This window comes from Diadema setosum, chromosome 9 (genome assembly GCF_964275005.1).
Source record: "Diadema setosum chromosome 9, eeDiaSeto1, whole genome shotgun sequence".
In the NCBI taxonomy this organism is placed as follows: domain Eukaryota; kingdom Metazoa; phylum Echinodermata; class Echinoidea; order Diadematoida; family Diadematidae; genus Diadema; species Diadema setosum.
The window spans coordinates 21,937,378-21,962,324 of record NC_092693.1 but is presented as its reverse complement, the minus strand read 5'-3'; the positions used below and the strand labels follow the sequence as shown (position 1 = coordinate 21,962,324).

Sequence of the window (24,947 nt, the reverse complement as noted above, 5' to 3'; positions counted from 1 at the left end):
ACACCCATCAAACTTCAATAGAGGACCATACCCACAGGTGTAGAAAATGTATTGTGACGGTGTTAAAAAGTGTTCGCCTGGCACTTCGTGGTGTTAATTTGACACTGTGGCTGGTGATATTTTTGACACTGCGCTAGAGTTAATTCAATAATGACACCGCATGTTATTGATTTGATATTGGTGGTGTTAATTTCAATGGTACAACACCCGTCCAGCTTCAATAGGGGACCACACCAACTGGTGTTACTGTGGTGTAAATATATTTACAGATTTTTTTCAAGAATCAAGTACTTTATCGGAAAATTCTTTATCGTCTTGTTGAAGTTCAAAATTAATAAGAAATGCAGTAACGAAGAAACTGTTAAAAAAAAAAAATAAATTTTGAAATGACACCCGGAGGTGTTAATCTAACACCATGAATGAGCACCGGAAATTTAACACCGGCTTGGTGTTTCATATTTAACACCGCACTTTTTGCAGTGTGGTATACGGAAAGTGTATTGGTACAGTAGTATATCTATTTTCCGTAAAGTGATAAGAAAAATGGATGGATTGCCCATATTCAGCATTTATTCGGCTTTGTCAACATGACAGTGCTGGTCCATGGGTCCATACAAAAAGTACAATAATATTGAAAGGAGTGGAATCATAAATACATTTTGTTCTTTTTTGATTGTTTTTGTTTTTGTTTTTTGAGGAATATGAGGATTTTGTGAACGGAGCTGGAGAACATGGCTTCATCATCTTCTCACTGGTGAGGATTAAGGTTAAGGGCCGAAGGTGCATCAGCACGTCCAGGACACTCAAACAGTTCAAAAACACTAAAATCATGAGATTTCATTTGATATGGGTGGGGATGTGTTTCCACTTGTGTCCATTGTGGTATAATATTATCAAGTACAATCAAATTTAAATTTGTCTGATTTATACCTGTGTATTTATGACATTGCACTATAGAATCAACAGCTGCACATAGTCGCTTCGGAATAAACTGAAATGACATTTCTTATTAGATCTTTTTGAATAAGTTACTGATGTGCTGAGCTTGAAGTCGTCTGTAGATAGACTATTGGAAATTGCACTTCAAGAGTAAAAGAGACTCGAATTATTGTGTTTGGGCCAGCGAACCTATTGACGATCAAGGAGACAGCAGTAATTTGTCTCAGGATTTACACGAGAGGAGGCAGTCATTTACCCCGCAATATCGCAGTTATAATATTAGCCCAGTGTTTACAACATTCAGATGAATGGAGTGATGCGACATTCTGTTCAAAGATGATTTCCAATATGCCGCGCTGCATGGTTTCGAATCCTTATTTCTAATTAATTCCGTGTTAGAGAAATGAATGGCTATTTGTCTTGTCATCTTTACCGCTCTCTCGCTACTCTTTTTAACTTGACTTTCCTCGTGTTTCACACTGAATCAGTCCTTTGGTGGTTTAGGGATACATTGTAATGTTCAAGATATCATTCACTGTAAATTTTTCCAATCAACCGACAGGGAAGCATGGTTCCTCGCATTCCCATTGAGTCCATGGTAGAGACGTTCGCCCGAGTCTTCAGCGAGTTGCCACAAAGAGTCATCTGGAGGTGCTCTGGACCCAAGTCTCGTTTCCTTGGCAACAACACGAAACTTGTTGATTGGCTGCCACAGAAGGACCTTCTTGGTATGGTCATCGTTTCGTACTTACAATTCTTCTCCCTCATATACACAGTTGCTCTATTGTCGGCTCTATTGTGGTTTGAACTTGCTGATATGACCGTTGACATTAAATTCAGAATTGACAACACCTAAGGCTCTGAAATAAGTTATCATGTATCCAGATGTCCCTCAGTTTGATGTTTTTCTTTTTTTTTTAAATCCCCATTCTGCCGTGTTATTAGTCTGGTTTATAGACCCTTTGCCAACCGTATTCCTTTTACAAAACGGGCCATCCGCGGCGACAAATTCGCCTCCCGCAACGTTTGTCGTTAGAGGGCGTTAATAATATGTATTCTGTGAAAGAAATAAGCCAGTTCGGAGTTCCACTTTGCGCATGAGCAGAAACAAGGTCATTCGGACCAACAGGCATGTTGGTTTTTAAATTTACTGGGATAAGCATCTGTCATGTAATGATTATTCATGTAATCCTTATAAATGCCGCTTGCCAGCACATTCACCTGACAGCAAAAGTGATATTTGGCAATATCAATAGAAAGAGATTGTCAATACATCCAATGCAAAATAATGAAATGGATGCTTTCTCAAGTGTGAATTGACAGATCATTCTGCTCATCAGTGGTCTACGCAAGTTTATTCTTTGTTTGAACGGGATTGATGAATCCCATAAATTGTTACGTAAAGCTTATGCATTATGTCGCTCTGAAAACGAGTGAAGTGCCCCTAACCAACTGAGAAAAAAGAAAGGTCATTCGTACCAATGTGCCCATGAGCTAAGTCCGAACTGGCTTATTAGTACAAGCAGATGGTCTGGAAGCTAGACTACCATATTATTAACTTCGGTCAACTTAAAGTTCTAGTTCCCTGTAAATCATTAACTCCCAGGAATCGTTTCCTCCAACTATAATAACTGAGAGTTTCATCGACCATGTAAGAGTGACAAATTAACTTATGATTTATCATTTATCATAATAATCAGCACCAGCGTCTTACACCAAGCCGAAACGTGAAGAGTTCAAGTCGTCATCTCAAACAATTTGCTGTCTCAGAAGTTCTCGGGATCAAACATTGCTGAAAATAATATCCTTTGGGGGAAAACACACAAAAACTACCCTTGGTGACACGGCGTTCATGTATGCTGCTCCGAAATCGTGGAAAAAAATCTCACCCCCTCACGTGTGCTGATTATAAGGCAGGCAGCTTCATTTAATGGATGTATGACGAAGTTAAAAACCGTAGACGTGTGTAAATAGCATGAAACTTTACTTTGAAAACTTATTTAGGCCTACTTAAAAATGCTTCACGTATAGTTTGAATCATTATATTTATAGTATATGTCATGACAATATTTTGACAGTTTGTGTAGTGCGCAGTGATGATCATAATGGGTGTGCAATAAACTGTCTTCTAGTACTTTTATTATTTTGATGATGAGAATGATGATGACTGTTATCATTGTTATCATTATCATTGTTGTCATTATCGTTATCATTTCTCACGCTCCGCCTCCTCCCCCTTGCATCTCACAATGTCTGCATGCGCAGGACACCCAAAAGCCCGTCTCATGGTCTACCACGGAGGGGCCAATGGCGTGTTTGAAGCGATCTACCACGGCGTTCCCATGGTGATTTTACCCTTGTTTGCAGAGCAGAAATCTATTGGAGTGAAAGTCAAGGCCAAGGGGATGGGAGAAGTGGTGAACAAGGAAGACATCTCGTATGAGACTGTCCGCAGAGCGATCAAGAGAGTCCTTGATGATCAGAGGTAAGTAAGTTGTATCTATCAAGTCTCATATAACTTGCTTGATCTCGACTACGGGGTATGACCAGTTTAAAACAATAGTCTTGAAGGTGTTGTTTTTGTTTGTTTGTTTGTTTTTCCGGGGGCCATTTACCGTTAAATTATTGATGGGGGAGGGGTTGGTGATTGCATGGATGTGCTCGAGCTTGACTAGGTTAAGGGTCAGTTCCCGTCTTCCTCCTCTGAAGTTCATGGGTTTTGTTTTCTCGTGTAGGCCCTATGTGTGTGTGTGTGTGTGTGTACGTGCGTGCGTGCGTGCGTTTCAATTATTTGTTAGAAGAGCCAAAAATACGGTGGGGGGGGGGGAGGGAGGCTCCTCGCCTTGCTATACAATGTACTTCCAACGGCGCCGGGGTTAAGAAAAAGATTAAGGACCATAAAGAAGCCAAATTAACCCCTAATTTGTTTGTTTGTTTGTTTTCGTTTTCATGATTGTGTTTTGCTCGCTTTATTTTGTTATTTTAGTTGTTGTTGTTGTTGTTGTTGTTTTGGGTTTTTTTTATGCCTCCTTCTCTTGTTTGTGATACTCATAACCTCATAACCAAGTTCGCTCTTGTTTTTATACTCCAACCTGAATACGGCTGTCAGAAAGTAGCATTGACAATTTCCCTAAGTTTTGCGTGAATTCAGATCATGTGATTTAGTCCGACATGGCAATAGTTCCTAATTCATTTCACAATATCTGAATTTTACCATTGCTATACTTTTTCATATTATGTATTTGTTTATTTTTGCAGTTACACATCTCAAGCCAAGCTGTATTCGGGAATTCACCGCGACAGGATTTTACGGCCGACAGAAACCGCTGTGTTCTGGATCGAACATGTCATTAAATACGGCGGGGCTCATCTCAGGACTAGAGCTACGGAACTCGGCTTTATTCAGCTTCACAATATTGACGTCGTTGTATTTTGCATGGTCATAACCCTAGTAATGTTTTATCTGCTTGTTAGATGCTGTGCCAGAGTATGTTGTTGCGCCTGCCGAGGTGGAAGGTTCAAAGCCAAGCGAGATAAGGTATAACGAATTTACTATATGTCTTGGATATATATTAAAAAAAAAAAGAAATCAGTCCTCTATAGTGATTGGTTGAAACTCTTCACGTGATCATATGTCTTTTCAACTATTTCACACTGTTGGCCTGTTTTGTCGCACCATGGTATACTATTTTGAAAATGACGTCAGTGTTTACGACGACAAATTTCGAACGTTTGTGAAATGATGTCACAAATCATCATTGCATAAACTGTTAAAATGCAAATTTACAATTAGGAATTATCAGGTACTATTCATATCTACAGTGCTCTAAAATGAAAATGTAAGCAAAATATTGGCAAAATAGTATTTTTACAGGACACAATTCATGGGCACTACCATCACCGTCGGCTGTCTGCTATTGTCCTTGATATTGTAAACTAAAAGAAAACTTTATGCGAATTTATGCAATGTCAAGTGCAAAAAACGAAATACATTGTGCAAAGATGAACCCTACCTTTTATAAATGAGAGAAAAAGCAAAAAAAAAAAATGCATCACTCAAAAAACATATTTTTGAGATTAACTTCTGACATAATTACAGGATTAGTGAGTTGTGTAAACAAAAGCATTACTTATCCATAAACTTTCTCTAATCCTGTAAACTTGACTGAGGCTTATGTGAATTGCCTGGAAAACACTGAAATGTATTTACTTGTGTCATGTATATTTCTATACAATAACAAATATCGAACTTTATTAATCTTATAAGCTCATCTTCTATATCATATATATATATATATATATATATATATATATATATATATGTAATTTAGGTAGGCCTATTCCATCACCTACAAATTTTCCCTTCATTGCGAAGTAATATTATCTGTTTACATTTAGATTCGAAAAGCTTTCATTTTTCTCTGAGAAAAAAATACTTTTATTCTTCTGTAATACATTTTTACTTGAATTTTTTTTTATAGTTTAGATTCTTTAGATTTTTGATATATCTTATTGTTTTCTAACTTTTACCAGTGAGTCTTTTTATACCATGTGGGAGCATAAAACAATTATGTGAATCATTTCTGTTTACAAAAGCTCAATTTTCCCTCTAAGAACAAGAACAACAAAACAATTTTATGTTCGTAATTTTTTTTTATGATTGTTTACATTTCTCATGTTTTTTATTGCTTTCTACTATTTCATCATTTTGAAACTTTGTTCGGTTTCCATCTGAACAAAAAGGAAGCATGACGAAAATTTAACATGGATTTCTGTGCAGGTTTCACAACGAAATGCAAGCCAATGTGGATTAACAGTTCATAATTTTACACAAATATTACATAGTAATGAGCAATTCTCGTGGTGTGATCAGATACCCTTGTATTGTACTTCCTCACAACACTTCGTTGGATGCCCTGTTGCCTGCGATCCTGGCAGAGCAAACATACTGACCTCATGGTCTTGCTGTTCCGTTGTGATCTTCGGACGTCCGCTCCGTCCTACATGTCCTAGGACGGTCCTTTAAGTCGCCTGTTGCTTTGAATTTTTGTTTCCATCATTTTGGTGATGGTCCACGGGCTTAGGAGCCTACACCTATAAGAGTCTCTCAGCCACATCTTTTTGAAAAATCCCAGCTCCGATTTGTCCTTTTATTTGGGCGGACCTTTTGAATATTGCTTCACGTGATGATGGACAACAAAATATACAAAATGAACTATCAACCTTGCCTGGCATGGCACCATCTGTAGGCCTGAATGGTAAATTCGTAATTCTGTTGAAATTAACATTCATTACTGATCAGATGAGAACAAAAGACAATAATGAAATATTACAAAAGAACATGTTCTTTATTGCCTCTTTATGATCACTGGTGTTCTTTTTGCAAACTGTCAATTTAGACCTTCAATCTCTTATTTCGAAATACTGCCCTTTCCCCGAAGGCATGATAATAACAAGTATAGAATATCATTTTAAAGAAAATTAAACAATCTTTCTGATGGTACCGATAACAGATGGGAGAAATAATCGAGAGAACTCAGATTTCAAAACTTTTTTTTTGAAGACGGTTGTTTGCAAGAACTATGCTCCGTTTCTCATCATCTGACGGCCTCTGTTATGCCAAGATCATCACAATAGCCATGTTGACATGAGTTATGGGGCATGCATGGCTACTGGGGGGGGGGGGGGGGGAGTCATATCCAGGCCGTATACCTGATTTTTTTTTTCTAAGACCTGTACTAATCAAAAGGCAGCATATTTTGTTGCTCTTGTTTGTTTGTTTTGGGGTTTTATTCTTTTTGTCTTTTTTTTCGCTTGTTCTTGTTTCTGGTTGTTTTGTGGGTTTGTTTTGTTTTCGTCTTTTCTTCTTCTTTTTTTTTTTTTTTTTTTTTTTTTTTTTGCCTTCTGATTAAACAATGTTTAAACCTTAGCACTGTGGTGCCCAAATTGGTTTCTTCGGAAATGAAACGAGCACAACAAACCAACAGAAAACGCACAAATTAACGGGAAAAAAGCAATTCCTATAGCTCTCTTCACACTCATTTTAAATTGGTCACTTCAGTGGGTTGCTGCAAGAATGTACTCACAGGCACATTTCCAACAATAAATGCTTGGATATTTCAACCAAACAATTCGATTAAAAGTTAAACAAAATTATATAAATATATATATTATATATATTAATGCGTTTTTCAGTCTCATAATGATATGCAGTCAAACGAAAATCTGCAAAAACTGTGTGACGATCCTGAACGAGGAAAACGAAATAATCATAAGCAGCAGAATTACATAATACATATACGGCTCCATAACAAGCGATTCGGGATTGGGCGCCATTATAATGGACATAAACTTCCACGGATTTTTCTTTTTTCTTTTCACAAGTTGGGTCATAAAATGTACTGAAATTATACACAAATTTAATGTAGAACAAACTCAAGCACTCGCAAAGAATTTTAAACTGTCCCATGGCTGTTTCCTCAGTTGTCACATCAAGGAAGCAGCACAAGAGAAGAAAGCATGCATAAATTATGCACGGGTGAACTTGTCGCTTAAAGGTCCAGTTTACCTTTGGGAGCAGTGATTTTAAAAATGTTCAAGATATCACATTTGATGCATATGTGTAGGTCTGTTGTATCACAAAACGACCTACCATATAAAATTTGTGCAATAAAGCCTAAAATATATGGAGATATCAGTATTTTTCTCAATAAACCGTAACTGTAGACGGTTTAATCTGGAAGTATTCTTATTATAACTATTGTTCACATTTTGTGTATTTAACAATACTTAACATCGATTATACGGATTCAGTTTTTTACAGTGGTTGTTTCTATTCCTAACTCGCATTTTAGAACTAGTTTAAAGCACCAATGCTGGGTTTTTGTTTCATCTGCAAATGGTAAACTATGCCTTTAAGTGGTATTGTGATGGATTTACCTAGCTACAGCTGTACATGTACAGGAATATGAGAGCCTTCCAGGTCATCATCCTTGCTCAGTGTATTATTTTTTTAACAGTATTAGTTTATCAGCTCAAGGACAACAATAAATGCCGACAGTCCGTATAATGGCACTGTCGATTTAGTATGTATTGCATGATGCGAAATTATATAAATTGTCTGGAAGCCCCTTTAACTCAGAGATTGATGTGATATCTGAAACATTATCTAATAATCCTATAGTAATTCATTTCTTTACGTAATCCAAAGAAGCTATATGCTTGCCCTTGGAACAAAATAATGTATCATAAATAGATTACGTATTCGGCACACATCAAAAATTTGTTTATACATGTATTCGTTGCATTTAGACCCTTTATTCATTCTACGCCAATGATCAATAGCTAAGTGTTTCACTAAAATTGGGACTGAATTTATGCAATATCTTTAAAAAAAAAACAAGTTCACTTTTGGACACTCCAAAAGAACATGACTAAAAGATTCACAATGTACACAAGGTTATATACAGTATCATTACAATTTTTTTTTTCGGGTTGAAGAGTTTATATTTAATGATAGGGTGTGGGTTCTAAAGTAACGTTCAGGTGTACGTTGCTTTACTTTGTTGTTTTTCAACTTTCGAAATGTTAAACATAGGCCTAATTCCAATCGAAATCAGTGTTAAGATTAAATTTCTCTTTCCAAAAGAGTAATGCAGTTAAATAACTTGTCTGTATACAACATGGGAAAGTTGCTTCGAATCTGTTACGAATAACATTCTTGTGTAATCAGTGTCCTTTGTTAATCATGGACCTGCATGTATAAAAAATATAATCATTATCATAACGCTGAACATGTTGTGCACGTTGTCACATTTATCCACTTTCCATACATACCCTTCATCCATACCTTTGGTATTGCATTACTTTATGTTAAAAAAAAATGTTCAAAAACACTTTAAAGGGATTGTACAGTTTTGGTTGAGACCTAATTTCAGGTTTCTAAACATTTCTTGTTGAAATAATGAGAAACCTCTTATGAAATATGAAAGAGCACGTAATTCTATGAGGAACTCAACGTTTATTTGATGAAAATTGGGTTTGAAATGGCTGAGATATCCAAAAAAGAGCGATTCTAATAAAGTGTGGGACCCACACTTTATTACTATCGCTTTGTTTTACTTTGTTTTAGGATGTTTCAGTCATTCCAAACCCGATTTTCATCAAATAAACTTTGAATTCCACTTAAGATGGTATGCTCTGTACTATTTTATAAGTGTTTTCTTGGTACATGTATCTCGCAAAAAGTTGAAAGCCCAATTCTCATTTCCACCAATACTGTACCATCCCTTTAACTTATCTGAAATTATCTGTTTTTTGTTTGTTTGTTTGTTTGTTTGTTTGTTTTATTCAGTTATTCAGTAACCATCAAGGTATTTATAAAGTTAAAAACATACCATATTCCTGCTGTTGGTTTACTCTTTAAAAAACTGTATACGGGAAAAGTTGGGTATGACAGCTCTGGCTATGCAAAGCTTTTCGTACTATTTTGTGATGCATCGCATTCGTTTTGTTGTTGTTGTTGTTGTTGTTTTTTGTTTTTTTTTTGTTTGTGGGTGTTTTTATTTTTAGCTGCATTTTTGATAGCTCCGTGAACACAATATTATATAGAGCCGCTGTTAGGACAATCCCATTCTTGTCAACATCGACAAAATTACAGTAGCAGACAATGCATTTATATACTTCCCATATATAGGCATCATGCAGGCTAAATTATATCTACATGATGTCTACACGCGGGTAGTATAACGGTTAGGTTTGTCAATGCATTTCTATACCTGTAAAGGGGATTGCTAGCAACTGATCAGTTAACGGCCCGTTTACGATCGCCCCGTCATTGTACAGGCATGCTAACCTGGAAACATTAAACTGCACATTACTTGAATATGAGACCATTCTGAAGCAAATAATCTTCACACAACAATAGATACATAATGTACTCTTAAATGAATCCCACAAGGATTTGAACAATCATCCCCAGCATTCCCACTGATTCCCACTGATCAGTTACTAGCCATCCCCTTTAAGACGGAATCCGGGATTGTAATGAATACACTGTTTCCTTTTCAGTGCGCGACCAAAGGTTGCTTGTCGAGTATACTGTTTCCATCCATTCCCAGTATCACGTTGTGTTTTACTCTTCACAGGCAGAATGCAAGGGTGAGCCTGTACAAACGACATGTGCATGGGAGGACGTCCTGCGGTTGATGACGTATCTAGGAAAAGATGCGAAGTAGATTAGAGAAGACAAAAGACCACGATGTGCACGATATAGTGCACGGACCAAGGACTGAGAAGGGGGGGGGGGGGCACATAATATACGTAAGGCTTTTAAGAAAAAAATAAAATAAAAGAGAACATAAGGAATAAAAAATAAGAAAAACACAGGAACAAACCATGCCTTCCAGAGGACTTAGTCCTGACATTTCTTCCAATCGAAGGGGATTGGGAATGGGAGGGGAAGGAAGGACTGACACTCGACCCACCCACGAACACTAACCCCTGACATGCCCTCCCCTTCTTAATTCCTCTGCATGAGTATATACGTCCCCTGCATCCACCCCCCGCCCCTACATGCGCGCACACACACACATACACACAAACAAACATTGAATTATAATAAAACACTCCGCGAGGGAATTTTGACTGCGTTTATTTATACAGTACGTACTGTTCAAACTCGTTTCCGCGTACATAATGATGTCTCTGTGTGATATTGCATTGATATTTCCTTCATCATTCTATAATTGACAAACGTCCACGTGTAACTGTAAACTAGTCGAATTTTTAATCAGCGCACTGCAACTAAGTGCAAACCATGGCGTCCATCATCAGCTGGTCTCTCTCTGGGGCTATCTCGGCATTTCTTGTTGTCATGTTCTACCTCCATAGCTTAGTCTCTCACGGATACGCAGCCGACATATTGTTATCGATGCCCTACCCGATGCACACCAGTCATGTCAGCAGCATGGCAGCCATTGTCACTGCCTTAGCCGCTAACGGCCACAACGTCACGCTCCTGACCGGCTCGAATCGTGGCGGGAAAGGATTTAAAAACGATACCTATAAACAATTGATCCTATACGAGCTTGACGAAGAAAGCCTCGAAACCGTGAGAAGAACACCCAAAGATGTCATTGGTCTTGTGTTCAACGAAAATCCTACGATGTTATTTGATGATTTCAAAGTGATTCAGCATCTTTTAGATGTGTTCCATCTCGGCAGTGTTGGATGTCGAGCTTTGTTCAGGGATGAAAAAGCACTCGCCAAGCTTCGCAGTTCTCATTTCGACCTCATGATCGCGGACAGCTTCGATGGCGGCGATGCACTGGTCTACGGTTACCTCAAGGATGTACCCCTTGTTGTGGTGACGACGTCGATGCGGTACCCCGTCTTCCACGAACTCATGTTTGGCATGCCAGCGCCGTCATCGTACATCTCGCTGGATTTCTTCTCTTTCTCTGACCGCATGTCGTTCTTTGAGAGAATATTATCCTTTTTTGAGCACCACATTATCTTTCCACTCATGGGAGCAATGATAACTCGACCGCTGGAGCAGTTGAAAACTGAATTGGGCATCCGTCCCGACAAATCCATTCAAAGCCTCCTAGCCGAAGCCCAGTTGTGGCTAAGTGCAACTGATTTCTCCCTTGACTTTCCCCGTCCAAGTGTTCCGAACTGGATACCCATAGGCGGATTACTCAACAAACTTAGCCAACCATTGACACAGGTAAAGGTATATCTTGGTCAGCATTGTAATTTTTATCGCTTCATTGAATAATTAAGTCATTCACCTGCTTTCCCCGTGCACACACACACACACACACACACATACACTACACACACACACACACACACACACACACACACACACACCGGCTATCGTTACAATTTTTATTGCCAAAACGTAAACTGAATGAGTGAGTGCAGGGAGGTGGGGCCTAGCCTCCCTGGTGAGTGTAAGGGTTTATGCGGAAAAAGAAAGCAAATTTTCTCGAATCATTGCTCAAGCGAATGACAAGAGTATATGGCCTATCTGCTCTTCTTCAATTATTATGTGGATATAAGCCTTCTACCATAATGTATCGTTGTCGCGGAACGTTTTTCAGTGTGTGTGTGGGGGGGGGGGGGTCAGTCAAGGTCATTTTTAGAACTGAAATTCAACAATCTGGCGCACACTTCTATTGGAATATCTGGAAATTATCTGGAAAATCAGAGAAAATAATGTAGTAAGTCTCTGGAAGGAGACAAAGCAGGAGGATGTGGGAGGGGAGAAGCACTATTCCCCCTCCTAAACAAGGGAGATTTTATGATTGCAGTTAATTTTGGTGCACACATTTTGTAGCGTATTTGGAAAACTTAAAGTGTAGCCATAGTCTACTTGTATGCACAGGGCGGGGGGGGGGGGGGGCACAACAAGGAGAAAGTGTGGAGAGTACTATCCCCACCCTTCCCGTACGAGGGAGCTTTTGTCTTTTTAAAATTGAAATTGAGATATCTCGTATACGCATATTTGATGGCATATAAGATTTGTGTGTGTGTGTGTGTAAATCTGACTAAGTATACTAAGGCTATTTTAAGGAAAGGGGCACAGAGGGGGTTGGGGTTAAATTCAATGATCTAGTGCACACTTTGAGTGAAATATTGAAAAATTATCTTACTTGATAAAAGGTTGAAAGGGAGACCCGCTTCATGCACATGCATACAATATAACACACGCATTTTCTTTTTTCGCCTTCCAAATTCCCGGTCCAAATATTAGGCCCCATTGCATCATCCCTCCCCCCCCCCCCCCCCCCGCCATCATAAAGGCGGAATCTTTGGAAATTCAAATTCATCGGTGTTGTGATTTTTCTCCCGATTTTTTTCCATTTATTCTTTCTTTCCTTTTTTTTTTACGAACCAAAAGTGTGTGTGTGTGTGTGTGGGGGGGGGGGGGGGGGGCAGCAGCCCCCCCCCCCCGGTTCCGCGGCCCTGTGTATAAACATAATTGGGTATTGCGACTTGTACGATTTACAAGTCATGTAAAGTCAATATAATCAGTGTTCACAGCTAGTAGCTTGATGTCTACGAGCGCTTTTGGAGTCGGCAAGCTCTTAAAATGTTGCATTTGTGATACTTCAATCCCGTAGCGCCCAAGCAAAAACATCAGGCAATATTTGCATCGCTATAACATAACCCCTCCGTGTTTTGGGCATATGAGACATGATTGCCATGGCAACGAAATCATTATATCAAAGTGATTGAGTGGAATATGCAAGCAAATTTTCACATTAAAAAAATAAAACTGACCGAAATGAGTACAATTAAGGACAAGTCGAACTTTTTGAAAATTTAACATATTCTACATCTTCTGTTTGAAATTTCCTCTGGTAATAGGGATTTTTTTTTCTTCATTTTACATGCATTGCTCTTAGCTTGTCCCTCCACTTTCATTCGATGTTCTGTTGAAAGTGATTTAGAGGTTTGTTTGTTTGTTTGTTTGTTTGTTCGTTTGTTTTTTTAAGTTGAACTGGATGTGAGGGCCTTGGAGAAAACAATTTCAGTTAATCATCAAGAACAAATTTCAGTGAGCCGAAATTAGTCTCCAGTGGAACGAGAAAGAAATAAAATTTCCACGTGATATTCATATGCATCTTTCTTTTGTTGTTCTATTGCTTTATATGTGTGTGTATACTTAATTACCAGATCCTGTCATGAAACTCATAAAAACAAGACTGTTTTTTACTATTTATCATTTTGAATTATTATTTCTATGCTTATTATGGTAGAAAAGTCGTCATTGACAATTTCCAATGAAAAAACAGTGGGGTTTTTTTTGTGTGCAGTTTTTGCAGTTTTTTATGTACAATCGCTGAATATGTTAAAAAGGATATAGGGCCTACAAGCCAAAAATTGAATTCTCAATTCTTTTTATTAGTGCTTAAAAGAATAAAATAAAATCTTAGACTCAATTTGCATAATTAATTGATTAGGATCAAACATTAATTGACAATTTTAATCTAGTAGATTGCGACGTGGGTGTTGCGCGTGCCAAATTTCGTCGCGATCGCACCGATAATGGCCGAGATTTCGGGGAACGGGGGGAGGGGGATCCGCCTCCCCTCCCCCTCTTCAGCATTCAGCATAAAGCCAAAAAAGCTCGACCTGATTAGGGTTTCATATAGAAGACAACACTGATTTAATATTATTTATATTGCCAAGACATTTTCCTGACGGTACCTCACAAATAGTATATTACATTTTCATTTCATTTATTTAATTTCCAACAAATACAATTATAACATTTCAATGTACACATAATATAATTGAATTCGCTTATTATGTGTATTCACTTATCATGATTGTGTATGCGAAAGTTCACTGCCTGATAAAGGAAATACAGTGTACTAAGGAAGAGGGTAAAGGAAAGGAAGACGTTACCGGCCTGCAGGAAAATCGTGATCATGTTCATTATTTACTACAATACTGTAGAGTGTTTTCACTTTTTGTAATCTATTTCCTGAGTTTATAGGAAAAGAGGAAAAAAAAATCTCTGTTTTGTGCCTAACTGGCGGCGAAAATAACAACCAAGCAAGCAAGAGCCCGGAAGCCAAACAAACTTGCTTTTATATCGGTCGCATTTTAGCATCGAAGTATTGAAGAGCGCAAGCCATTTTTTTTTTTTTCCCTTGGGGGGGGGGGGGGGTGGGGGAGTGTTGCTTTTGTTATTGTGTTTTTTTTTTTTGCTTGTCTTTTGTTTCGAACGACTGATCAGTGGGAGATATTCCCTTTGCGGGGAAATCATCTTAACGCGATGTTGTGTGTTTGTGAATGGTGTGCGTTTCGCCTTTCACTGTATCTAAATGCACTCCACTCATTCTCCGTAAAGCAATACAAAAAAAAAAAAAAAAAGCGGATGGTTTGCCCATATTCAGCCTTGTCAATATGACGATGCTGATCCATGGATTCATACAAGGCGTACGATGATAGGTGAGAAATATGAATTATAAATGTATATTTTTTTCTTTTTTTTTTTTTATTTGTGCAGGAATATGAGGATTTTGTGAGCGGAGCTGGGGAACATGGCTTCATCATCTTCTCACTGGTGAGGATTAAGGTTAAAGGCCGAAGGTGCATCAGCACGTCCATGACACTCAAACAGTTCAAAACACTAATTTGATTCATTACATGTATATACAATCCGCAATTTCTTTTGATAGGCATGGGTGTGGATGTGTTTCCACGTGTGTCCATTGTTGTATAGTTTAATTACGGACAATCAAATTCAAATTTGTCTTTGACCTGTATGTGTATTTTTGACATTGCACTACTGAATCAACAACTGCACAGTCGATCGCTTCGGAATAAACTGAAATGACTTTTCTTATTTAGTTCTTTTAGATAAGACTTAGCTATTGATGTGCTGAGCTCGAGGTGGTCTGTAGATAGACTGTTGGAAATGCACTTCAAGAGTGATAAAGACTCGAATTGTAGTGTTTAGGCCAGCGAATCTTGACACCTATGGACGATCAATGAGACAGCAGTTGTGTCAGGATTTACACTATGAGACAGCAAGTTATCCATAATATCTCCGTATACTCCAGGCGGTTTTCCGAAACTGAAGTAATTACGGCATCAGATGAATTACGGTGGTGTGAGACATGTTCGAAAACGAAGGCAATAATTTCCAATATGCCGCGTTGGTTTTGAATCTTTATTTGAAATCTCTTCCTTAGTGGTGGGCTATAAATGGGTGATGTTTCAAAATCCTTAGGGTCCCTGTTTATTTGAAGCAGCTTATCGTGCTGAGCATTTTGACACATTTCATTAAAAAATCGGTTGAAAAATGAGATGGAGTCGGCCAAAAAACTGATGGGGGGGGGGGGTCCCAAAATTACTGTCCCTCATGGGGCAAAATATACTGAACCAGAAATGTCGCTACGGCGACTGGTATGCCTCCGCCATAATGCATGGTTCTCCTAATAGGTATATAGTACATGTGGACAATGTGTGATTACACTTTCACAAAATTGGCAAAATATTAAAATGACAAGTTTGTCACAAATGTGTTATATGCTCACTTTCCTTAACCTAGGTTTAATTGGATGAATAGGAGAGCATGTATTTGGAGATTTCAGAACTTTAACTTGACTTTGATCCATTCATAAGTTTATGCACTGAGTAATTTTTAAGGTATGGAGAAAAAGTGCAATTTCTGTATTGAATAGTAAATTGTTGCCATTTTCATCTGGCCTTTAATTGACCCTAAAATTCATATTAAGATAATCACTGTCAGGCAGAACATGCATAAATATGTAGTAAGTTTCAAGATAACTTAAACCATTTCCTAGATAGTATTATGGAAGAAACAGTTAGTTCAGCACTTTCGCTTGATCTTTGACCTTTTGACCTTTGAGGCAAAAAAAAAAAGAAAGAAAAGAAACTTAACAGAGAATCTCTATTGGGTTATACATGCATACCCCAAGTGTAAAAAAAATATAATCCTGCTGGCATTGAATAAATATGAGGGAAATAGTAAAATTTTGAAGTGTTGCCCTTGACCTTTGACCCCATGAACCCTAAATTCTCTAGATAATCACTGCCAGTCAGTACATGTATATATACTATGTTCCATGAAGATACCTTGAACAATTTCCAAGGTACAGAGAAAAAAAGTGAAATTTTAATATTTTTACTTGACCTTTTGACCTTTGACCTTTGACCTCATGACCCCAAACTTTCACCAGAGAATCTTAATTGGGCAATACATGTATACACTAAGTTTCAAGAAAATATCTTCAGGCAATGCATAGATATGGAGGAAATAGTGAAATTTTATGTATTTGACCTTGACCTTTTGGTCTTTGACCTTGAGCATGTGCTCCCAAAAGTTGATAGACACAACTTCACCCCCTAATACACATACATGCCAAGTTTCATTAGGATACCTCTAAAGGTTTTATAGTTACGCTTGCCACAAAATTCATTACGGACGGACGGACGGAAGGACGGACGGAAGGACGGACGGACGGACAACCCGAAAACATAATGCCTCCGGCACCACTTCGTGGCGGAGGCATAAAAATCATAAATTCACCATCCAAAGGAGTATGAAAATGATTTAAGTGTCTAGATATATGTTTTTGAGGTCAAGAAATAAGTTATTGATTGCTAATGTCAGAAACCCTTAATATACTATATAAAGCATTTAAATTCTCAAATTTTGCTGGGGGGGGGGGGGGGTGTAGGGTTAAGTTCCGGCCCATCTCCGGTATTCCAGTCACCCAACGTGCACTTTGTCATCTTCCAGTTGTTGTCACAGATTTATAAATTTGATGATAATGAAGATATAAACAACAGTAGAATTGAGGTCAAGAAACTGATTGCAAATGTGTTTTAAAGCCCTAATTTACTATAGAAAGCATTCAAATTTTCCTTTTTTTTTTGGGGGGGGGGGGGGGGGTTAGTGGTGAGGTAGACTCTAAGTTTCATTGTGTTTTCTGTCCATTATTAATGACCCAGCTCAAATGTGTAGACTGCAGATTACGATCACAAGTTGCAAAGAAAATAATTCACCATTTCTTTCACTGATAATATCAAAGGGAGAGTGGACATCCCTTGTTGTTAACTTCAGCAGAGTTTCAGCAGTTGACTATCTTTCTGTCTTCATCCTCTATCACATGCCATAGAAAATAAGCAGAACATCACAAGGTTGTAGGTTGAACAACTACACAGGCTTTCAGAAGCTGAAGGTCTACAAACTAACAATTTGGATTGCGAGAGAGACCTTGCAAAGTTTGACAAGCTGGCAGCAAGATCCGCATCCTGCTCATGTATTTGAACTGGAGTGTCATACAGAAGGCACACGTCTCAATATGATTTCCAAGCCACAATCAGTGCATTGCCGGACATGCCCATGGAAGAGGATATGTGCAACTGATTCTGAACATCACCGAGGTTCATCCAGCACCTTCAAAGTCGAAAGTTGAAAGTGACGCTGCTGAACCAGATATTGCGGTCAATGAACTTTGTGCCGTTATTTGGGATCTTAATAATGTCAGACAGTAGTACTTCAGCATATTATGCCAAAATGACAATGGAAAGAGCACATACAGTACGTACACGTGTAGTAGAACATCTTAAGCGTTGTGATCCTGATGATAGACGTTGGAGATACCCAGAGCAACATGACATACAGACTGTAAGTGTCCTGCAAATTATACCATGCAACAGCATGGGACCAAGGGACCTCGAAAGTGTACCATGATATTTGTGCTTGACAATTACCACACAATAACTTTGTTGATGAACTGTTCCAATCATTCGATTGAATAGAGAGGAGAATAATCACATCATTATGGCAAGCAAATGCAAGTTTGTTAACAAATGGAACTTATAAATGTAGTATTTTTTTTTTTATGCCGGTATGTGGTACGTGTGCTATAGTGTAACTGTTGCAGTTGTGAAAGCAGTATTTTTTAAACAGATTTTTCATTTTTCAAAATTTGGATTGCTTGAAAGAGCATAACATACCCTTCCTATATTTATTGTTGTTTATATCTTAAAGGGACTGTACAGTACTGGTTGAGGTGGGGATTCATGTTTTGAACATTCCTAAGTGATATAATGAAAAGCCTCTTATGAAATATGAAAGAGCATATAATTTTAAAAAGGATTTAACGTTAATTTGATGAAAATTGGTTTTCAAATGGCTGAGATATCCAAAAAAAGTGCTGATAATAAAAGGCGACATGCCTCAACTTTATTAGGATTTCTTTGTTTCAATTTGTGTTTGTATATCTCAGCCATTTCAAAACCGATTTTCATCGAAATAACTTTTGATGCCCCTTAGAACTGCATGCTCTTTGACATCTCATAGAGTGGTTTCTGAATATCTCGCAAAACGTTAAAAGCTAAATCCTCACCTCGACCAGAACTGTACACACCCTTTAATTATCATCACATAAGCCAGTGACTACAAAATTGTGGAAGATGGCAAAGTGCATACGTTGGGTGACTGGAATACCGGAAATGTGCCGAAACTTAGCTTAGAATTTGAATGCTTTCTATAGTATATCAAGGATTTCTGACATTTTCAATCAATTTTGTGACCTCAAAAACATATATCTGGTTAAATCATCTTTATACTCCTTTGGATCGTGAATTTATGATTTTTTTTCACTATATTTATTTTGACCGATGTGCGACAGTAATTTTGCCCCCCCCCCATCAGTTTTTTTGGCCGACTCCATCTCATTTTTCAACCGATTTTTTAATGAAAGGTGTCAAAGTGCTCAGTACGATAAGCTGCTTCAAATAAGCAGGGACCCCAAGGATTTCGAAACATTACCCCTTTACCCCCTGTATACTGTAGCCCACCACTACTTCCATGTTGGAAAATTAATGGCTACGTCTTGTTACCTTTCCCGCGCAATCGCTGCTCGTTTTTCACATACGTTCAATCAGTCCTTTGGTAAAGGGATCCATTACACTGGTAAAAACATTATTGACTCTAAATTCCATTTTTTCAATCAACCGACAGGGAAGCATGATTCCTCGCATCCCCATTGAGTCCATGGTGGAGACGTTCGCCCGAGTCTTCAGCGAGCTGCCACAAAGAGTCATCTGGAGATGCGCTGGACCCAAGCCTCGTTTCCTTGGCAACAACACGAAACTCGTTGATTGGCTGCCACAGAACGATCTTCTCGGTATGGCCATACCGTTTTGTACTTACATTTCTTCTCCCTTTATAGTTGCTGTATTGTCGGCTCTATTACATTATATAGATGATGACTGGCGGGGAAGGGAACATACCGAATGTTCCACCCGAAGGGTTTGAAATGCTGTTGAGGGAGGTTATTAAGTCCCGAGACGAAGTCGAGGGACTTATAGCCTTCCGAAATAGCATTTCACACCCTGAGGGTGGAACGTTTGGTACATGTTCCCGACAACAAAAGTCATCATCTGTTATATTATATGGGTGAGTCAAATGTATAGGCAAATTTATCCTATCGATTTCGTGAAAAATATGATCGTTCAATCGTTTGGTATCGTTTGTCATTTGTTACGTGAAAATGTTTTCCCATGGGAGAACATTACAAAAATGTTCTGCCCATGGGCGAACATAACCAATGTGCCTCCATCACGTGACTGTGTTTAGCCAATCACTAACCGGTATTTGACTAACCCATTGAATATTGTGGTTTGAACTTGCTTATAGATTACTGTTTACTTGAATTGACAACACCTAAGGCTTTGTAATAAAATCATTATACCACCAGATTTCCCATCTAATTTTAGTTCGATGATTTTAATCCCCATTCTGCAACGTCAATAACTTTGGCCCGGGTAAGCTTATTTCAAGTTCCAGTCTCCCGTAAACCACTAACTCTCTAGAATCATTTCCTCCAACTGTAATAATTGAGTTTCATCGACCACGTAAATGCGACAAATGTAATATACTAAATGGAGTTACAATGTATTTGTGGTATCAGCACCAGCGTATACCATGCGGAAATTTGAAGAGTTAAAGTCATCATCTCAAACAATTTTTTACCTTTTCCGAAATCGTTAAGGTCAAACATTGTTAAAATATTCGTCAGGAAAAACAAAAAACAAAACACAAGAAAACAAAAAATAAAACACAAGAAAAAAACAAAACAAAAAAACTACCCTTGGTGACACGGCCGCGTTCATGTATCTGCTGCTCCGAAATCGTGGAGGAAAAAGCCATCTTTCTCTCTGATTGTAAGGCAAGCAGCTGCAGTTGATGGGTGTAAAAACAAACAAACCGTAGATTTGTCTTAATAGCACGAGAATCTTATGTGAAAACTTATCTACTTAAAAATGATATGCTGTACCTAGTTTGAATCATGTATTTATAGGCCCGTGTCATGAATATAACTTGTAGTGCGCAGTAGAGCTTATTATCGTAATGGTTGCGCAATATAACTCTCTTTAAGTATATTTTTATTGTTATGATGATTATAATGAAGATGATTATCGTCATTTGTTATCATTATCGTTATCATTTTCGCACATCCCATCTCCTCTCCTTTGCATGTCACATTATCTGCATGCACAGGACACCCAAAAGCCCGTCTCATGGTCTACCACGGAGGGGCCAATGGCGTGTTTGAAGCGATCTACCACGGCGTTCCCATGGTGATTATACCCTTGTTCGCAGAGCAGAAATCTATCGGAGTGAAAGTCAAGGCCAAGGGGATGGGGGAAGTGGTGAACAAGGAAGACGTCTCGTATGAGACTGTCCGCAGGGCGATCAAGAGAGTCCTTGATGATCACAGGTAAGGAAGTTGCATGTAAGTCTCATAGTGGTTGCTTGATACTGTGTAGACTATTGGGTATGTCTAATAAGCGGCATTGTCAGAAAGCAAGCGCGCCGGAACACTTCTGTTTTTTGTTTTTTGTTTGTTTGTTTGTTTGTTTGTTTGTTTGTTTTTGTTTTTGTTTTTGTTTTTGTTTTGGGGGGGGGGGGGGCAAAATCTCAACGGGGGCACATTAATGTGACGTTGCGAGATCCTTGGCGTGGGAGCGAAGCGAGTGAGGGAGGGGGGTTGTGGAAAGGGGGATCCCCCCCCCCTCTCCACTGTAGGGAGCTTTTGTAAAACAGGGTACAAAAGTCGCGTTTATAGACCATTTAAAAGCAAATTTCTAAGGAATTAAACATAGTGAAAAATAATCAGTGCGAAGGGCTATGATTATTACATACGGGAGTACGTAATAATGTGATTGTGTGAGATCCTCGGCGAGGGAGCGAAGCGACCGAGCGGGGGGAGGGTGTGGGAGGGGGGATACCCCCTCCCACGGTAGGGACTTTTTGTAAAAACAGAGTATAAAAGTCGCGTTTATAGAACATTTAATAGTAAATTTCTAGGGAATTAACATATTGGAAAAAATCAGTTGGAAGGACTGTGATCTTAACATACGGGGGTATATTATGTAATGGTGTGAGATCCTCGTCGAGGGAGCGAAGCGACCGAGCGGGGAGGGTGTGGGAGGGGGATACCCCCTCCCACGGTAGGGAATTTTTGTAAAAACAGAGCATAAAAGTCACTTTTATAGAGCATTTTAAATTAAATTTCTGAGGAATTAAACATAGTAAAAGAAATCACTGCGAAGGTCTATGATAATAACTTATGAAACTTTTCATTTTACAGTAAGTACGGGCAGAACGAGCGAGCCACCTTTACTTTGCAATTTATCTGAAATGTACTCATTAAAAGCTTGAACGTGATCGCATCGTTCGAACAATAAAAAAAAAAATATTCTTATACTGCTGAAAGCAAAGAAGAAAATGAAATGTGTAAGGTTTACTAAAGGTATGTTTCAGCGGGCACACTCGAGGACACGAGGCTACGATCTATACACTAAATTTACTCATAAGTTACTATTAGTGTATAGATACAATAATGTATGTTGTTAGTGTATTATAATTTTCCGGCGCCCTTGTCAGAAAGACAGTTTTGTTCAGGGGCCGTGAAACATACAAGTACAACGTATAGTGATGGGGATATGCTCACGGCTTTTTAGGGTCAAGGGTCAATGCCCTTCTTCCACCCCCGAAGGTCATAAGTTTTGAATTCCAGTGTGTGTGTGTGTGTGTGTGTGTGCGGTAACTTGAGTAATATTGAGTGGAATTTTACCAAACTTGGTCCAAGCTTAAAGTATGATGGGACAAGTACTTGATTAGATTTTGGGTGAAATCGGCCAGTGGCCAAAGGTCAAAGGACAAGGTCAAGTCATTTAAATTGTATCCGTTTATGCGATAGCTCAAGACTGGATTAAGCAAATTTCACCAAATTTGGTCCAAGGATGACGCATGATTGGGCAATTAAGTAGTTTTTGTTTGAAATTGGCAAGAGGTCAAAAGGTTGAGGTCAAATGCTAAATGTTTTGGCTATTTCTCCCATTATACCTATGCAATGCCTGAAGGTATTTTCTTGAAACTTAGTGTAGACAATTTAGACATGTATTACTAAGGATTCCCCAGAGAAAGTTTCAGGTCATGAGGTCAAAGGTGAAAGGTCAAAGGGCAGGTGAAATGTTAACATTTCACTTTTTCCATTTCGCGCAAATGGTTCAAGACATCTTCATGGAACTTGGTACATATGGATGTACTGACTGGTTGGAATTCTTGGGGAATTTAGGGGTTATTGGTCAAAGGTCAGGGGTCAAAGGTCACAGGTCACAGATCAAGGTCAACTCCTCAAAATTTCACTATTTCCCTTATATATATGCAATGCTTGCAGGTTTTTTCTTGAAACTTAATATGCGTGTATACATGTATTACCTAATGGAGATTCTTTAGGAAATTTCATGCCAAAAGGTAAAAAGGTCAAAGGTAAATGGTCAAAGTCCAGGCTAAAATGCATTTTTTTTTTCTATTTCATACTGAAATTACACCTGTTCTTCATACCTTGAAAATTACTCAATGCATAAACTTATAACAGGGTCAAAAGTCAAGTAAAAAACCTCAAATCCCCAAAGTATGTACCTGCACTCTCAGGCAATATAGCAAGCTTAGTTAAAGGAAAGTGATCATTCAACAAATTTGTGAAAAACCTGTCGTTTCAATATTTTGCCAGTTATGTGAAACTGTCATCACACATTGTGAAGACATTGTAATATACACCTATTAGGAAAACCATGCATTATGGCGGAGGCATACCAGTCGCCATAGGGATATTTCTAGTTTTCATATCTACTTTTGCAGTTACACATCTCAAGCCAAGCTGTACTCGGGAATTCATCGCGACAGAATGTTCCAGCCGACAGAAACTGCTGTGTTCTGGATCGAACATGTCATCAAATTCGGCGGGGCTCATCTCAAGACTAGAGCTACGGAACTCGGCTTCATTCAGCTTCACAATATTGACGTCGTTGTATTTTGCATGGTCATAACCCTCGTAATGTTTTATCTGCTTGTTAGATGCTGTGCCAGAGTATGTTGTTGCGCCTGCCGAGGTGGAAGGTTCAAAGCCAAGCGAGATTAGGTATAGCGAATTTACTATGTCTTGGATAAAAAAAAAATAAAAAAAAATCAGTCCTCTATATTGTGATTGGTTGAAAGGTTCCACGTTATCATATGTCTTTTTAGCTATTACACACTGTTGACCTGTAGTAGTCGCACCATGGTATACTATTTTGAAAATGACGTCAGTGTTTATGACGACAAATTTCGAACGTTTGTGAAATGATGTCACAAATCATCATTGCAAAAAACCGTTAAAATGTAAATGTACAATTAGGAATTATCACGTACTATTCATATCTACAGTATACTAAAATTAAAATGTAAGCAAAATATCGGCAAAATGGTATGTTTACTGGACACTACCATCACCTTCGACTGCCTGCTATTGTCCCTGATATTGTAAACTAAAAGAAACGTTTATGCGAATTTATGCAAATTTTGTGATTTTTTAAGTAGCTGATTTGCAATATCAAGTGCAAAAAACGAAGTAGGCCCTACATTGTGCAAAGATGAACGAGAATAACTTTTAGCAAATATGGAGAGAAAAAGTCAAAAAAATATTTGCAGCGGTCAAAAAAAATCTACATATATTTGAAATTAAATTCTTACAAAAGTAATACAGGATTAGTGAGCTGTGTAAACAAAAGCATCACTTATCCATAAATTTTCTCTAATCTTGCAAACTTGACTGAGGGTTGGACTTCCCTGCAGCTGATGTGAATTGCATGAAAAACACTGAAATATATTTACTTGTGTACATTTCTATATGATGAAATATAATAGCAAAAAAAAAAAAGGAAAATCCAACTGTATTCATCTTACAGGCCTATCTTTATACAGCTGTAATAGCTTTTTAGGGAGGCCTATTCCATCAATTACAAATTTTCCCTTGATTGCTGGAATATTATCAAATTCGAAAAGCTTTTTTCTTCGCCTCTGAAAAATTACTTTTATCCTTCTGTGATACATTTTCACTTGAATCTTTTTTTTATTGTTTATATTGTTTAGATATTTGATACGTCTTATTGTTTTC

At 38.2% G+C, this 24,947-nt stretch overlaps 2 protein-coding genes across 2 annotated transcripts; both read left to right on the top strand.

Annotated features, from left to right (window-relative positions):
* Positions 1-1,507: 1,507 nt before the first annotated feature.
* Positions 1,508-10,175, top strand: LOC140233238 (UDP-glucuronosyltransferase 2B13-like). Its single transcript, XM_072313348.1, has 4 exons — positions 1,508-1,667; positions 3,205-3,424; positions 4,198-4,366; positions 10,086-10,175. Exons 1-4 carry the CDS (start codon positions 1,508-1,510, stop codon positions 10,173-10,175), a joined length of 639 nt encoding a protein of 212 aa, XP_072169449.1.
* A 562-nt stretch (positions 10,176-10,737) lies between these two features.
* On the top strand, positions 10,738-23,933 carry LOC140233444 (UDP-glucuronosyltransferase 1-2-like). The gene is made up of 5 exons (XM_072313556.1): positions 10,738-11,668; positions 14,969-15,025; positions 19,463-19,628; positions 21,005-21,224; positions 23,654-23,933. Exons 1-5 carry the CDS (start codon positions 10,757-10,759, stop codon positions 23,931-23,933), a joined length of 1,635 nt encoding a protein of 544 aa, XP_072169657.1. The 5' UTR covers positions 10,738-10,756.
* The last annotated feature ends 1,014 nt before the right edge of the window (positions 23,934-24,947 follow it).